Source organism: Pediculus humanus, genomic scaffold (assembly GCF_000006295.1).
Source record: "Pediculus humanus corporis 1103172107391 genomic scaffold, whole genome shotgun sequence".
In the NCBI taxonomy this organism is placed as follows: domain Eukaryota; kingdom Metazoa; phylum Arthropoda; class Insecta; order Psocodea; family Pediculidae; genus Pediculus; species Pediculus humanus.
In genome coordinates this window covers 190,605-206,637 of record NW_002987017.1, presented here as the reverse complement: position 1 = coordinate 206,637, position 16,033 = coordinate 190,605, and the positions used below count along the sequence as shown (strand labels likewise).

Below are 16,033 nucleotides of genomic sequence, written 5' to 3'. Positions count from 1 at the left end.
CTGGAAGAAGAAATAAAAGTTTTCATGGATACATATGATGCTGAAATGATTAAAAAAGATGAAGAAGAAAAAGCATTATCACAGCAGCAGGAAGATGGATGGGTTACAGTGACTAGAAGGTATAAAAATGGTCAAATAATTTAAATTTTTAATCATTTTTTTATAAGTAATTTTCTTCTGCTTTTTTAGAGGGAAAAAGCCAGGTTTTGCGAGAAAAGAATCCGTGGCTAAGCATTTAAGAAGAAGAAGCGAACAACAAAGAAGAAAAAAAGAATTGACAAATTTTTATACATTTCAAATAAAAGAATCAAAAATGAAAAGTAAGAATTTGGTTTTTCAATATGTAGTGACCCACAAATTATTAATACAATTGATTCGTTTTGAAATGTCTAATTTTTATTTTTTATTTTTATTTTTATTTTAGATTTAGTAGCTCTGAGAAAAAAATTTGAAGAAGATAAAAGAAAAATAGCTGCTATGAAAGAGGCTCGTCGTTTTAAACCTTTTTAATGTTATTACATTTTGACTTTTATAAAAATATAATAAATTTTAATAAATTTTTTTTATCTAAAATTACAATTTTTGTCACATGAAATTTTTTAATAGCAACATTTGTGCTTTCGAATCTCATTCGAAATAAACTTCAACAATAAATATAAAAATGATAGAATGTGTCCCATGTTTTAAAATTAAATTTTTCTGTATGCTGGAGATTTTATAATTAATAGATTTAATTATGTAATATAAAAAAAATTACTTTTATTATAATGTTCGATGTTTACTTATGACAAGAAGCAATAATCTGTTTTCTGGCAGCGTATCTAATAACTTGAATAATTCTTCTGTAAAAAAAAAACAAAAAAACAAATTCAACATTTGTAAAGTAAATTTTACATTTTCAAAAAATTTTTTATAAATAAGTAACCAAACATTTTAGTGGTCTTAAAAATTTTTACCTTTTTTTCCATAAATACATTTAGCAGTCATTATTACTTGTATTGCTTGAGCTAATCGATCTAACGATAATTGTATTAAACTTTGATTTTTTCCTTCCGACAATTTCAAAATTGGTTTCACAATTGAAGCTAAATGTTGTGCACAAATGACATTTTCAATTGGAAAATTTGTATCTAATAAGCTTTCCAACAAAGCTAAATGAAGTTTTGAATATAATTTAGAACAATTAGGAAAAAACAATGGAGCTAGAACACACCACCTGAAAATCAAAGACCAATTAAATAATCTGCATGTAAATTTGTAATTTTAAATAAAGATAAATAGTTTTACTTGAAAAGACCAGCAAAGGGTGTTATGGGAGGCATGGGTATTCCTCCTTGAGGAAGAGCCGGTTCTGGAAAATAAAGAGATGTAGTGCATAATTTTGTATTTTTAGATATCCAATCGGTTACGACTTCTAGAAGTGAATCCGGAGGTAAATTTTCTTTGTCATCTGAAAACATTATTACATTTTAAATAAAAGTTTTTTATTATAATAATAATATTATTTGTCAATTTTATTTCAATACCTGTAACTGAATAAAGTTCAGCAACAGCAGTTATAAAATTAGATGTAAACTGAGGAGCTATTTTAGGTAAATCCTGTAATCTTTCTACTGCTTTAGGTACCAACACAAAATAATCATTAACTAGGCCTTTTGCCAATTCTAAACTGTAGCTGGATGTACAGCCCAATTGCTGCATCCAAATTCCAGCAGCAGATAAAACTTGTTTTGACTGTGTCGAAATAGAAATTGAAACTAACTTCACTAATAATCTTGATCTTTCTCTGTGTGAGTCGGGAAAAAGATTCATAAATACTGTATTATGAACTGCATCACTTCCTCCTGGATATGAAAAATAGTCACATAACACTTCAAGTAATTGTAATTCTTGTATGCATGTTAATTTTTTTAACTAAAAAAACAAATAAAAATTCGGTTGTAAATAAGAAAACACATAAATAGACAAATAGAAATTTTTAAACAGAATTATTTTAAAACCAATACTCTGTTATTTGATGAATTTTGCTTTCCATCTGAAAATCCTTCACAAAATATAAATTCTGAAATAATTTCACTAGTCAATTCTAAATATTTAGATGTTACTGTCCTTCCAGCATTGTGATTAACTGTTAATTGACCTTAAAAATACATTTAATGAAAAAATAATAATTGACAATTCTTTTATTTACATTAAACTTCTAAAAATAATAATAATAAATTTTTACCAATAATTGATAAAGCTTCCCTAGAACAAAGCGGAAAATTATGTTGACGAAGATTTTGTTTAATATCATTCATTTTAATTGTAGTAATATTAATTATACTTGATTTAAAGGCTGGTAATTTGTTTATTTTCTTCACATTTAAAATATCCTATCAAGTTTTGCCGCCATTTTTGTTACAAGTCATCTTTCGACATACAAAATTTTATTTAAAAAAAAAAACCTATTTCGGTCTCAAAACTCATTATTTCTAAAAAAATATTTTAATGCAAAATTATTTTTGTTAATAATATTTAACTAGAATAGTAATAAAAATAAATACTTCACGTAAATTGACTTTGTAATTTATAGTTTAAAACTAGAAGTCAAAATGGCGGAAATTCTCAAAATTTATTAATTTTACTTGTTTAAATAAAATATTTCATTTTAAATGTAAAAAAGAATACAGTAGTTGATTTTTTTCTTTTATTTTGGATTTCTTTTTATAACTAACAGTTTAAAAAAAGGAAATTTTGAGTAAAAATACGAAATGATACTGATTGTTAAAAACATGCTGTCTAAAACAATACTTATAAAAAAGCCTTAAAGTAGGATAATTTTTTTTATTTTTAAAAAATTCCAATATTTTTTACAAAATTTAATAAAAATCTTGAGCTCCCCAACGACTTTCTTGTTTCGCTTTCACTTTTCTTTCTATTAAATTTAGTAAAGCCTCAGACCTCACAGACAAACTGTCAATTTTTTCAACGAGTTGTTGATAAGGTGAGGCAGGTTGTGTGCCCATAACCACATGTCCCAATTTGGAGTCAATTTTTGCATCGAGGCGTGCATTACGAATCAAGTTAACAATCCAACATTCAGCCTCATCTGGATTCATATTAAGCTTTTGTGCCAGCATTCTACACAAAAAAAAAACAATCATTACAAATACAGATAATTTTATAATTTCTAAATTAATCGATTAAATTTAATTTTACTAACCCAATACTGATACACTGATGTATTCTACAAAAAGTTTCAAAAATCATAAGTCTGGCATTTTCAACAAATTCTTCCAGACAAGCTATTAGAAAGAAATCATTAAATAAAACTGTATGGCATTCGTGGAGTTTTTGCCTGGCTCCATCGAAATCAAAATTGACATATAAATGTTCAATGAATTCAGTAATGGGATCTCTGTAAGTGTAAGATTCTTGCTGAATTACTTTAACAAGATCTTTAAGAGAACTTCTTCTAGATCTGTTAATTACAACAGCTGTAGCCAAATATCTCAAAATGTGAGGGCACATGGTTTGAATAGCATTCAAATAACTGAAAGAAAAATTTTTCGATGAAGTAACGTTAAGTTTTTATAAAAAAATAAAAAATGTTTAAATAATTTTTAAAATACTTACTGTGCTCGATAAAGAAACATGTCGATAATGTTATCTCTACCTTTCGGATGATTAAAGAAAACAAAAAGACTCCAATGAATTAACCATGTCCTCTGTTGTAATAACTGTAAAGAACTGAAATTGTTTCCATCGATAAAATCCCTGAGCTTGTTTAAATCCTAAAAAACAATAAATACAAAACAAAATTAAATTACTTAAATTTTTCTCGAATTAAAAAGAAAAAAAAGAATCTAGTTACCTCTAAAGCTGTATCCCAATTTTGTAATAAAATTTCAGAGGCAAGCTTTCCCCACATAACATTTAAATAATTTTTATCAGTTGGAGGCATAACCAACATGTAGAAGTATAAATAACTGGTGGAATTGGAATAATTTCCACATTCATATCTGTATTTGGCCAATCTATAGGTTACATCCATCATTTCAAGCTTGAACTAATTTAAAAATAAAGAATTAGAATTAATTTTAGTTTTAGGTTAATCGCAACATACTTTAATGAATATAAATCTTACATCAAATTGAGTTTGCAAATAGCTAACTAAAGTTTTCGAATCTCTCATTGTTTCCATTTGCTTTCTCGTGTTTTCATCTGACATTATTCTCACAACTACTGATGCTTCATTTTGCAATTCCTGCAAAGTTTGAACTACCACATTTCTTCTTGCTTTTAACGATTCAGGTTCTTCTGATGGATATAACAATCTTCTAATATCGATTGCATAATCCAACATATTAGTCTTATTCAAAATATCAAGTTTTACTTGAAGTAATTCATTTTTGTCGTATATCTATTTAAGAAAAACAAAACATATTAATTTATTTTTGTTTATATTCAGAAAGAAAAAAAAAAAACCTCATCGTTTTTGGGTATTTTACGAGCAACTTTAAAAAATTTTTTCGGTACAAACTTTTTCATTAACTGCATACAGGTTTCAGTCGGCCACATTTTAAAAAAAGACAATACACAAAAATACTAATTCATAGATATTGTTTTGATTTTAACATATTATTTTAAACAAAATAAAAATATAAAGCGTATTAATACATATAATTATACCTATTTTAAACAAATTTTTACAAATAACAAGTTTTCAAATTTAAAATATGTGAACGGCTACATAAAACTAATAATATTTTTATTAAATTATACGTACCCCCTTCACAGATAGAAATTCCAACAATGGAAAAACTAAATGCCTGTCTAAATATTGTCCAATTTTACCAGTTAAATCGAATTCTGCCATTTTTTTTAAAAAATTATTACAATATATATCATTTACTGGTTGCAAACACCAGTGACAACCAACTGAGGTTAATGATCGTGGCAGAAGAAATACGACGTGGATATAAAACATTTTAACCATTTGACCATGGACGTAAACTTTTTCTTTTTCTTCCCCCTACATTTAATATGGAAGAATTAAAAATGATAATAAATAACAGTAAAGCGAATCGATTATATATTTTTTTGATTAAAAAGAACTTTACAACTTTTTTTTTTTTTTTTCTGACAAAATAAAATTTGATTCATTCGGCATAATTAAAACTATAAAATGAATAAACTTGGCTATAGTCTAAAAAAAAAAAAAAAAAATGTATGAATTAACACTTGGCCAAGTTAATTTTATCGCATTTTAAAAACAAATCATACGTCGAACCAACAAAAAAAATCAAATTATTTGTAAATTATTATTGTTCGTGAGACGAAAACAAAATTATTATTTTCTTTCTTTCTTTGCAAAACTCTCTCTGTGCCATCATCATTTGAACGCGTACATACATTTTTTTCATCCCGAAGAATGATTTTTCTTTGGACCGGATTTCTTATTACCGAGAAGACTTGGAAAATATTTTGTGACTCCGAGACTTTTCCGACCCGATCTCGGCACTTTGAAAAATTTATAATTTTTATTTGAATTATAATTATTTGAATTGAATTGACTTTTAAAATGTTGTCTTTTGAACGAGTTTTGAAAATCGTTTCCGTATCGTCTGTGATTTCTATTGTTTCCCCTCCAATGATAATAATTCATCATTTTTTCCTGATAATTTTGTTGTTTTTTTTGAAATAAATTATTATAACGCGGTCGATCTCTGTCGTCGTGAGTTTTTAATTTTTTCAACTGGGAAAATAAAGAAAAAATTTAATAATGATTCTCAAATAAATGATAAAGATTTAAAATTAAAAAAATTCGTCTACCTTTCCTCTATCGAAATCTTCATTATAGAGATCACTATAAGTCCTTTTTGTACTTTCACATTTTTCATCCATTATTTCACGTTCGAGTGAACTTTGCGTTCCGTTCCATGATTTAACTTAAAAAAAAAAAAAAAAACCGTTACTGCATAACCGTCAAATTGAAAATTAAATTTTTTTCCGGTGAATTTAAAAAATTTTTACCATTTGAATTCCCGTAGCCCCAATGTGAACTTTGAAGAAGAGTATTAACGACATTTTTCTTTTTCATCAAATCTTCTGAATCCCCACGACGTGGAGATGATGACGACGCTACTCTACCACTACCACTACCACTACCACTCTCGTATTTTTCACTTCCTTTACTATTATTATTATTATTTATGTGATTTTCATCGGAGATTTTGACGTCATTTCTCAATTCGTTATTATTATTATTATTATTGTTGAAACCGTTCGTTCCGTGTATCGAAATCAAATTTTTGTCAAAATTTATCGTTTTCGACGTTAATTTATTATCATCCGATGATGATTCTATTCTACAACGACCATCCTCCGGAGACCTTAAATGAAAACAAACAAACAGAAAAAAAAAAAAAAAAAACAAATCAATATTTTATTTATTAAAACCCTTTTTTAAAAACTTTTTTTTTTTTTTTTTTTTTTTTTTTCTAACAACAACCCTGTCAACCCTGAAGGAAATTTAATGTCGACATAAAACAAAAAATAAAAATTTATTTACATGTGTTATTGTTTTAGTTTTTCAGAGAGAGATATATCAACGAGAAAATGTACACACAAATGTAATTTTTTATTAATGATAATTTCTTCTCATCCTTGATTTTATATCAATTAAATAATTAATTAATCAGGGTGGGAAATTTATTAATAATAATGATGATAATAATAATTTTTCCATTCCCTGACTGGTGGGTAGTTTAATCAACATAAAAAAAAAAATTCTCCCTTACGCTACCCCTTATCGGTAAAATTTTTCCTATAGGAGAACAAATAATTTACATACGAAAAAAAAAATAATAATAATAATAATATAAACACGCGTGTAATTTAGTTATTGACACGCACGTGTCATTGAATATTTTTTCATGCAAAACCTTTTTCTTTTTTTTTTTTTGGGGGGGAGGGGGGGCTTTTAAACATAAATTATTTACACAATAATTAATTAATTAACTTTGTTAATTTTTTTTTTTTTTTGTCTGATTTGTTAGTTGCCCAATAGGATAAATACTAATAATAATAATAATAATATTAATACATATTTGAACCATTCGAACGATATCAATAGATATATATGTGTGTGAGTATGAAAATCATAGTCACCGATCCACCGTCCACTTTATTTTCATATCCACTTACATTTTTTCATTTTCTTTCTTTGTTTGTTTGGATTTGTCTTTCTGTATTTGCGTGGTGTCAATGTCATCGCCGTTCGACATGTTGCCATTACCAAAATTCGTTTTGAATTTTTCTATTATCGAAGTCCTTTTTTTTCCATCCTCGTTTATTTTTCTACTTATTTTATCTAATTCCGAATCACTACCGGACGCTCCTCTCAATTGTTTTTTCTTTTTGCCATTGAGTTCGGTATCGCTTAAATTCCGAACGACTTTTTTAGGCATTTTCACTTCCGTCACGTCCCATTTGGTAGTACACGATTTCGAACTTCTAGCTAGTGAACTATCCAGTTCCGTTATTTTCCATCCTTTCGCCGGTGATGACGACGAAGAAGATGATAATTTTGTTAGGAGTTTCTCTAATTCACTTCTCTCTTTGTTTTCCACATCTGAATCTGTCGACACGTCAGACTCATAGGGAACTAAGCTACTACTACTACTACTACTAGTTCGTTTCGGATTCGATTCAATACAATTTCTATTTCCCTTTTTCGAGTGAAGTTGGTGGTTCGATGACGATGTCTCTCGGGTGGGGTAGGTGGGAGGGGCGTATATATTGCCGTGCTTGTTTAGTTGATAAACCATGCGCGACTGTGAATTGGCCCCCTCCCTGAAAAAAGCATATTTCAGTTTACAGTAATTATCACATCTAAAATTATTCATCTCCCCAAAAATATGATAATTTTAAATATGTCCTCTTATTATTTAATCACTAAATCAGGATTGTAATTTTTTATTTAGACTTCTACAAATCGCATTCAGACAAGAAATAGTTACGAAATTTAAAGGGGGGGGGGGGGAAAAATTTACACAACAAAATGAATTCCAAATTTTTTGGAAGCTAGGACCCAAAAAAAAAAAAAAAAAAAAAAAAAAAAAAAAAAAAAATTCTTTTTTACCTTTTGTTTTTAATTTCATTTGAAAAATTCGAAACTGGATTAGAATCAGTTTGAGGCCATGGTTCTTCTTCTTCTCCACAGTTAAAATTCCCATTCCAAACTGTGGAGGAAATAGATGTGAAGGGTCTCGGATTTACTGTTTGAAAAGGTCTTTCCATTTCGTACAAAATTAAATAAGCACTCATGCTAAGGACAGTGCTTAAAGGAATTTGCCTTACCTAAATGAATATAAAATAATTACTTTATAAATATCAATAGGATCAAAAGTTTCCACAAATTTATAAAAATTAATTAATGAATTAATGTAAAACTCACAGAACTATCATCAAATTGGTAATAAGACCCATTTGCTGCAAGAGCAATAGCAGTGTAATGGCCACAATTTACAGATTGCCCCATGTGAGTAATCATTGATACCAACTTGTATTTAACAGGATGCCTGGGATGAATACTAGTACTAATAAACCTTGTTATATCAAGATACTGCGGCAGTTGAACTTGTTTTGTAATTTTACCATTAGTCATACTAAACCTAAGCGAATAAAAAAACTTCATATGTAATTTTCCATAAAAAAAAAGTAAATAAAATATTTTTAATTTGTGATATGAACCTTTTAAGCTGAACACAGAGAACATTTGGTGGTTTTTCTATGGTAAATTTTTTATACACAGAAACTTTTCTATTACATTTTTCACAATTATAAGCATCCTCACCATCAGGCAGTCTTTCTCTTTCAAAATAACCTGCCAAAGCATCATTAAGCGTTGATGCTTTTCTTATGTCCAATGGCAAGTCTTGGAAATGTTGGAAAGTTGTTGAAACAGCTCGACATGACAAACACACAACTAAAAATACAAAAAATTTCCAGATGTAGGGCTTACAAATAAATTAAAACTTAATCATTATCGATTAAAAATAAGTAAAAACCTTCTGTCCTGATGTATCCGCCAAATATTTGATTTATAGGTGTAGTCTCTTTTGAAGTACTATCTAACTTGTGACCTTGAAACCTAGTTAAATAATTTTTCTCCAAACTTTCTAGTAAATACCTCATGAATTCATGCGCATCTTCTTGTGACCCATGACTGAGATGTTTACATATTGCTGAAAACCATAAGTATAAATTTATGAATAATCTGTACATAATAAAAATTTCGTCAAGTTTATAAACATGATTGTAATTAAACCTTTTACCGTCACAGATATCTAATTTTATTAAAAATAATATTTAACTTGGTTTTCTGACATTCATTTATAACAAAATATTTCATGTTTTTTTTTTACCTTTTAATTTAGAATAAACACTTATGGGCTTCATGCAATTTCCAGTTTTTTGTTGAGAACACTTGAGTGTTTTAATGACAGAACAAGTGATATCATCGGGGTGCATTTGATAATCACTATTTTGTACACAATTTTGATGAGATGTTTCACTTAAAAGCCAGTTGACTAGAGCAGGAACATGAAACAGAGCTTGTAAGGTAGAATTAAGGTAACAAGTATTGCCCATATTTGACATTCCTGAACCAACGGACATATTTCCACGATAACCAAGTTGAACTCTCTCGGGAGGGAACAACGTAAATTTTGGCACTGGTAATGTAATATTATTTGCTTTTTTATTGTTTACATTAGCTCCATTAACAGTTTTATTATTGTTCGAAACAGGCTTTGTATTCACTACAATATACTTAGACTTAAGTGTGTTTAAAACCGATGATTGATAATTGTTTGCCGGTTCGAATTCTATTCGAGTAAGCAAAGCACGTTTTGCAGATGTTTCAATTCCGCAGTCAAGATCTCCGTTCTTTGAGCCAGGCGAAAAAGCTAACCTTAACGTAGCACTGACTGGATCTCCTCCCGAAGCAGGCATTTTCATATTAATAGATATTTACAAACACAATTTAAAAACCCGCTATTAATTTTGAGGTACAAACAACAGCATTAATGACAACTTCTACAACGCGCGGTTTCATTGCAAAATCTCCGAAGCATTTCTTTAGCAATGATATTAAACGTTAACTTAACGACAGTTGAAAATATTTATAAGTAATGTAAATAATGAATACTTATACAAGTAGTCAAAATTTAAAAAAATGTTTTAATATACTGTGATTTCACACGTAACCAGAAAATGCTTTGATAAAAAACAGCCATTTGCAATTTAAACAGTATTTTACTTAAAAATTTCCCTGCATGTCGTGGGCCCTCAATTTAAAATCGGATTAATTTAAAACTTATGATTAACTTTTTAATTTTTTATTAAAAATATCGCTTAATATTTGTAAATTACGTGCAAAATTCTTTGATAACTTATTATTTTGTTCTAGTTTTAAAAAAATATTATATGTTATTTTTTGACAAAATATTAAAATTTAGGTTGGCAATAAGAAGAACCGTGTAAGTATCAATTCTTCAAGGTGGATCAAAATGGTGAGTGTAATGTAAAATTTTTTCCAAATTTTTTATCCAACCCATCAAATATTCAAATTCACTTTTAAAACTTTGTAAAACTTCACCTCATTACAAATTTTTATATATTGTTTTAATCGTGCGTTTTTATTTAATTTAGGGTATTGATATTAACCATAAATATGACCGAAAGGTCCGAAGAACGGAACCTAAATCACAAGATGTGTATCTCCGTTTGTTAGTAAAGGTTAGTAAGTTATTTTACACGACGTTGCTTATATATTTATTGTTGCAAAATTTAGTGTGACACGAGAAATTTAAAATCGACAATAAAATTACATTTGTTCGATTAATAATTATGTTTTATATAAATTTAAAAAATACGTGCTTATTTATTTTTATTTTTTTTACTGTAGTTGTACAGACTTTTGGCCAGAAGAACTAAGGCCAAGTTCAACAAAATAATATTGAGAAGATTGTTTATGTCAAGAATTAACAGACCTCCCATATCTTTGGCCAGAGTAACGAGGTTCATGAAAAAACCTGGACGACTAGGAAGAATAGCCGTTATTGTTGGCACTGTCACAGACGATCAGAGAATTTATAAAATACCCAAAAACCTCGTTGTAAGAATTTATATTTTTTTTTATTTATCAATCAAAGTTATATTTGTTTATAGATTTAGAAATCTGTTATATTTATTTTGTGAAAATTTTTTACCAGATATGTGCATTGAGAGTTACTGAAAGAGCAAGAGCTAGAGTTTTAGAAAATGGAGGAAAAATTATGACATTTGACCAATTGGCATTAAAATCTCCATTAGGAAAAAACACAGTTTTAATGCAAGGTAATTTTAATATTTATAATATTATTAACTAGATTTTACGGGTTCCCTATTAAAATATTACTGCTTAGCAAAAACTTATAATACTAAAACAAATTTATTCCTTTTTTTGTTTCGAAACCTGAGTTATTGTTTAATGAATAACCTTATCGTTAAAATTTTAATTGTTATTTTTATGGTATCAGGTCCCAGAAATGCCAGAGAAGCTGTCAAACACTTTGGAAGAGCTCCTGGTGTTCCTCGCAGTCACGCTAAGCCTTACGTTCGTTCTAAGGGACGAAAATTTGAAAGGGCTCGTGGAAGAAGGAAAAGTTGCGGCTATAAAAAATAGGTTTCTTATTGTTTTTGTAAGACAAAAAAAAAAATACACAACCATTTAATAATGAATGATATACTTATTTACTTAATCCCACTTATTTTTATTGGTGAGGTCTGACCAAAAAAAAAAAAATTTCAATTTTCTATCTCGTTTTCTCATATTAGGTGAAAAGCAATAATGGCATAGCTTAAAAATGCAAATAGTTTTTCGAAAAATTCCAAAATGAATTAATTATATGTGGAAAATTATTTTCAAAAAATAGAAAAGTTTTAATTTTTATTATTTTTATTTAGTTTTCATTAAATGAAATACAAACTGTGTAATTTTTTCATATGTGGTAAACATTAAAGCCGCAGTAAGTACTGTTTGAAGTATTTTAACTTCCATGCCTTTAAATAATCCACTTAAGCCATATTTTCTTCAAACAGAAAAAAAAAAAGATAAACTTTTTTTAAAAATATTTCAATAAAACAATAAAAAGTTAAATATTTAAATAAGACTTACCTTAAAATATATGCCGCCACTTCATTCATTCCCGCATTTTTTCGCAAATCCTGATAAGTATGTCCATGCTAACACAAAAAAAAAAAAACAAAATTATTTAACAATGAGAATTATGGATTAATTATAATTAGTTAACATTGCATGTCAAGTATGAAATAAATAACTCTTAACTTACTCTTAATTTGGTTTGTAGTAATTGAATGGGATAAGTCATGACAGTAGCGACAGCTTTTGAAAAAGCTCCAATAAGGAAAAATATAAAAGCACCAAATTTTTTTTCCGGATAAATTTTATGAAGTTCTCTTTTCACAGCTTCATATATGACAAATTGAATTGTGGGATTGGCGACGAGAAACAATGATGGAATTGTGCCATTCCAAAGTGCTTTTATCCCTTCTTCTTTTTTTATTTTTAATAATCCATCTGAAATAATTAATAATTTACAACTGAGAGTCAGTCATGAAAGTTTAAAACGAATTAAAAAAATACATTTAATAAAAAAAAAAATTAACCTAATAATCCATCATAATTATTTTGTTTATGATTTTTAATCCCTTTCATTTTTAGTCTTGTATTAACGACCCAAAGTGGAGTGGTTGTTAAAACGTTAACAACACCGGCAAGAGCTGCTATAAGTAAATCTTTAGTCGCATTTTGACCATTTTTTCCTCCATTTAACTGTTTTAAACCGTGGAATGTATAGAAATAAATAAAATTTGAAGCGCATAAACTTTTCAGGACAGGAATTATACCTCTATATAAAGTTTCACTAAAAGTAATTATATTTAATTAAATGAAGATTAAAATTTCAAGTGGAAATATGATTTACAATTACAATTAAATATTTGCGAATGAATTATCATTAATCCTTACATTCCTTCTTCTTTGGCTAATTCTAATAACACAGATAATGTACTTTTAGATTCTCGATCTTCGACTGGAAAAAAAAAAAAAAATTTTTTTTTTATGTCAATGACATGACAAAAAAAAAAAAAAATTGTTTGCATAAGGCCAAGGTTATTAACATTAATTTATAATTACATAATACTATTATTAAGTACACACAAAAAAAAAGAAAATTGAAATTGACAAATAAATGTAAATATTACAAAAAAAAAAAAATTTAATTTTTTAAAGGAGCTCAAGGCTCGACTAATTATAAAATTTGATATTATCAGTCAAGTTTTACATTTAAATTTATAATAATTTGTAAATTTAAAGAAATATATTTGTTTACATGTACATTTTTTGCAAAATCAAAAAATTATATGTTTTTTTTTTTAACAGAAACTTACTTTGAAGTCTTGATCTGATGGTGTCCAAGGGGTAAAAAACTGTCATAGCAAAAACACTTCCCTGAAATTATTATTGATTTTTTAAAAAAGTTTTTAATTTTTTGTAAAAAATCGTGTCATCTTTATCGTTAAACAAGTAGCAATTATTATAATAATAATAATATTTTAATAAAAATGCAAACTTACCGCAGAACCTGAAATAGCATGAACTAAAGTTTCATAAGAAAACATACTTAAATTTTTTGAACTCATTTTTACTTATTTATTAATCGATTAAACAAATTAAAAAATTTCCTATCGTAAAATTAATAAAAAATATTATCACGTCGAATTAAAATCGGTATAAATCATCACGATACGATTACACTTCCTTTTGTTAAAAATTTTTTTTTTCAACAAATAAATTCAAACGAATTTATATACATATATATATATAAACAGTTGAACAAATCATTTTTCACGGATCGACCTTGAGCGATGTTGCCAAATTTTCTCATTTATAATAAAACTGAATAATATAATTTGCAAATTTACACGATTAACTTTTAAAAAAAAATCAAATTCAAAGTTTTTGTAGCTTCAATGTAATTATTTAAATAAATTTTTTAACGAAACGAAAAATTAATAAATTTTTATAACTCGTAATAATATTTTTACCACCACAACCACCACCATTTTCCAATCGTAACTGACATATTTCGAATGTTAATAATATGAATTTTAATTTAAGCGAGTTTTCTAATTTTTAATCATAAGAAAAATATTATTAATTATACGCTAAACATATAACTTTCCAATCTTTTTATAAAAAAAATTGTTTGTGTAACGTGTTTCGTTAACTTTTCAGCAAAAAAAACGGTTAACGGTGAAACGAGTTTTTTAAAAATTTTACTCGTGACGTCACTAATATGAAATTACGCAAAAAAAAAAGGAAAATTTTTTTTATTATCATTATTATTATTATATTAAACGACATGGATTTCATTATTATTATTATTATTAATAAATTGTTTTAAACTTTAGATATGGCAAAACATATTTTATAAAATTATTTTATACAAAAAGCATATTTTTCTTTGTTTAAATCAATCAATCAATCAATCAATCGCGAGAAATATATAACGTTTTCATTCATTCATTCATTCATTCATTCATTATGAAAATTATAATATTCAAATAATAATAATATTATTATATTAACGTTAATTAAAATAATAATTAAAAAATTTTTTATTTTAAAATTTTTAACTTACATTTTTTCACAGATTTAATATAAAAAAAAAAAAAAATTAAATGAATGTGCGCATATACAGCATTAATTAAAAAATTAAAAAAAAATTAATTATTATAATTTAATTTTAATTTAATTTTAATTTAAAAAAAAAAAATTATATATAAAATACTGAATTTAAAAAGCATAACAAAAATATTTCAGACATTTATTCATTTATATAAAAAAACAACTAAAATTATTGGCGAAATTAATAATAATAATAATAATAAATTATGTTATTATGTATCTAATGTGCACTGTTTCTGTATAAAATAATAATAATAATAATCCTTTTGATGAAATTTATGCACTTTGAAAGAAAGAAAGGAGAGAGAGAGAGAGAGAGAGAGAGAGAGAGAAAAAAAGAATTACATTAAAAAAACCCTCCAAATCAGTTTTATCGACCCCCTCCCTCCCTCCCTCCCCCAGAAAAAAAAATAATCGTACAATAATAATAATAATAATTTTTTTTACAAAGCACACACGCGCACACGCTCCATTAAATTATTTAAATCGAAACCACAACCATAAGCACATAAATTTAAATTTAAATTTAAATTTAAATTACAATTTAAAATAATTTTTAATTAATTCGTTATTCAAAATTTTCCAGGGGTAAAAATTAGACGAAAAAAAAAAAAAAAAGAAAATCAGGATGAAAAAAATTTTCCACAACGATTTAAAATTTCCTAAATTATTAAAAAACGATTAAAATAATAATAATAATAATAATAATAATGATAATGATAATAATAATTTCAGTCAAATTTCTTACATAAAAACCTTTTTGGTAACTTAAATCGTGGTGAAAATTCGAATTTTGAGCCTTTTTGGCACCGACAACCAAAAAAAAAAAAAAAAACAAAAATTTTCCATCTTGTGTCAAGCTCTTGTGAGTATTAATTATTTCAATTTCCCCCCTTCCCCCCACCCACCCCCCTTTAAATAATTTCTTTTTAAGCAAACCGTACAGCAACTACAAAACATACATTTTATTAATTCGCATAAATTCCCCCTCCCTTCCCCCCCCCCCAATAAATCGACGACTCCCTTCCTTAGATATTAAATTAAGGCTCGAATTTACAATATTATATATATATAAATATATTATATAAGAAATCATACAAAACTCGTCTTAAAACTATTGTGGCATTATATTTTATTATTATTATTATTAATTTCGACGTTTATGACGTCATCGTCGTCGTCGTCATCGTTTTGTGTCTTTTATTATTATTATTATTATTTTTATTCGTT

General features: G+C 26.8%; 7 protein-coding genes across 7 annotated transcripts; 2 read left to right on the top strand and 5 right to left on the bottom strand.

The window, feature by feature from the left end:
• Positions 1–24: 24 nt before the first annotated feature.
• On the top strand, positions 25–510 carry Phum_PHUM042240 (uncharacterized protein; the record flags this gene model as incomplete). Its single annotated transcript, XM_002423154.1, has 3 exons — positions 25–119; positions 190–320; positions 425–510. The coding sequence occupies 3 exons, from the start codon at positions 25–27 to the stop codon at positions 508–510; spliced, it is 312 nt and encodes a 103-aa protein (XP_002423199.1).
• Positions 511–762: 252 nt separating this feature from the next.
• Phum_PHUM042230 (uncharacterized protein) lies at positions 763–2,300 on the bottom strand (the record flags this gene model as incomplete). The annotated part of the gene is made up of 6 exons (XM_002423153.1): positions 763–842; positions 957–1,216; positions 1,288–1,450; positions 1,527–1,914; positions 2,001–2,140; positions 2,228–2,300. The coding sequence occupies 6 exons, from the start codon at positions 2,298–2,300 to the stop codon at positions 763–765; spliced, it is 1,104 nt and encodes a 367-aa protein (XP_002423198.1).
• Positions 2,301–2,861: 561 nt separating this feature from the next.
• On the bottom strand, positions 2,862–4,861 carry Phum_PHUM042220 (eukaryotic translation initiation factor 3 subunit, putative; the record flags this gene model as incomplete). The annotated part of the gene is made up of 6 exons (XM_002423152.1): positions 2,862–3,123; positions 3,206–3,535; positions 3,619–3,776; positions 3,857–4,051; positions 4,130–4,405; positions 4,772–4,861. 6 exons carry the CDS (start codon positions 4,859–4,861, stop codon positions 2,862–2,864), a joined length of 1,311 nt encoding a protein of 436 aa, XP_002423197.1.
• Positions 4,862–5,404: 543 nt separating this feature from the next.
• Phum_PHUM042210 (uncharacterized protein) lies at positions 5,405–7,454 on the bottom strand (the record flags this gene model as incomplete). Its single annotated transcript, XM_002423151.1, has 5 exons — positions 5,405–5,505; positions 5,560–5,740; positions 5,818–5,933; positions 6,019–6,377; positions 7,192–7,454. The coding sequence occupies 5 exons, from the start codon at positions 7,452–7,454 to the stop codon at positions 5,405–5,407; spliced, it is 1,020 nt and encodes a 339-aa protein (XP_002423196.1).
• Positions 7,455–8,124: 670 nt separating this feature from the next.
• Phum_PHUM042200 (ubiquitin carboxyl-terminal hydrolase DUB-1, putative) lies at positions 8,125–10,002 on the bottom strand (the record flags this gene model as incomplete). The annotated part of the gene is made up of 5 exons (XM_002423150.1): positions 8,125–8,346; positions 8,444–8,660; positions 8,740–8,974; positions 9,057–9,233; positions 9,414–10,002. The coding sequence occupies 5 exons, from the start codon at positions 10,000–10,002 to the stop codon at positions 8,125–8,127; spliced, it is 1,440 nt and encodes a 479-aa protein (XP_002423195.1).
• A 557-nt stretch (positions 10,003–10,559) lies between these two features.
• Phum_PHUM042190 (60S ribosomal protein L18, putative) lies at positions 10,560–11,716 on the top strand (the record flags this gene model as incomplete). Its single annotated transcript, XM_002423149.1, has 5 exons — positions 10,560–10,568; positions 10,702–10,788; positions 10,958–11,164; positions 11,265–11,388; positions 11,571–11,716. 5 exons carry the CDS (start codon positions 10,560–10,562, stop codon positions 11,714–11,716), a joined length of 573 nt encoding a protein of 190 aa, XP_002423194.1.
• Positions 11,717–11,989: 273 nt separating this feature from the next.
• Positions 11,990–13,755, bottom strand: Phum_PHUM042180 (Peroxisomal membrane protein PMP34, putative; the record flags this gene model as incomplete). The annotated part of the gene is made up of 7 exons (XM_002423148.1): positions 11,990–12,122; positions 12,209–12,276; positions 12,384–12,631; positions 12,721–12,977; positions 13,082–13,145; positions 13,504–13,564; positions 13,690–13,755. 7 exons carry the CDS (start codon positions 13,753–13,755, stop codon positions 11,990–11,992), a joined length of 897 nt encoding a protein of 298 aa, XP_002423193.1.
• Positions 13,756–16,033: the final 2,278 nt, after the last annotated feature.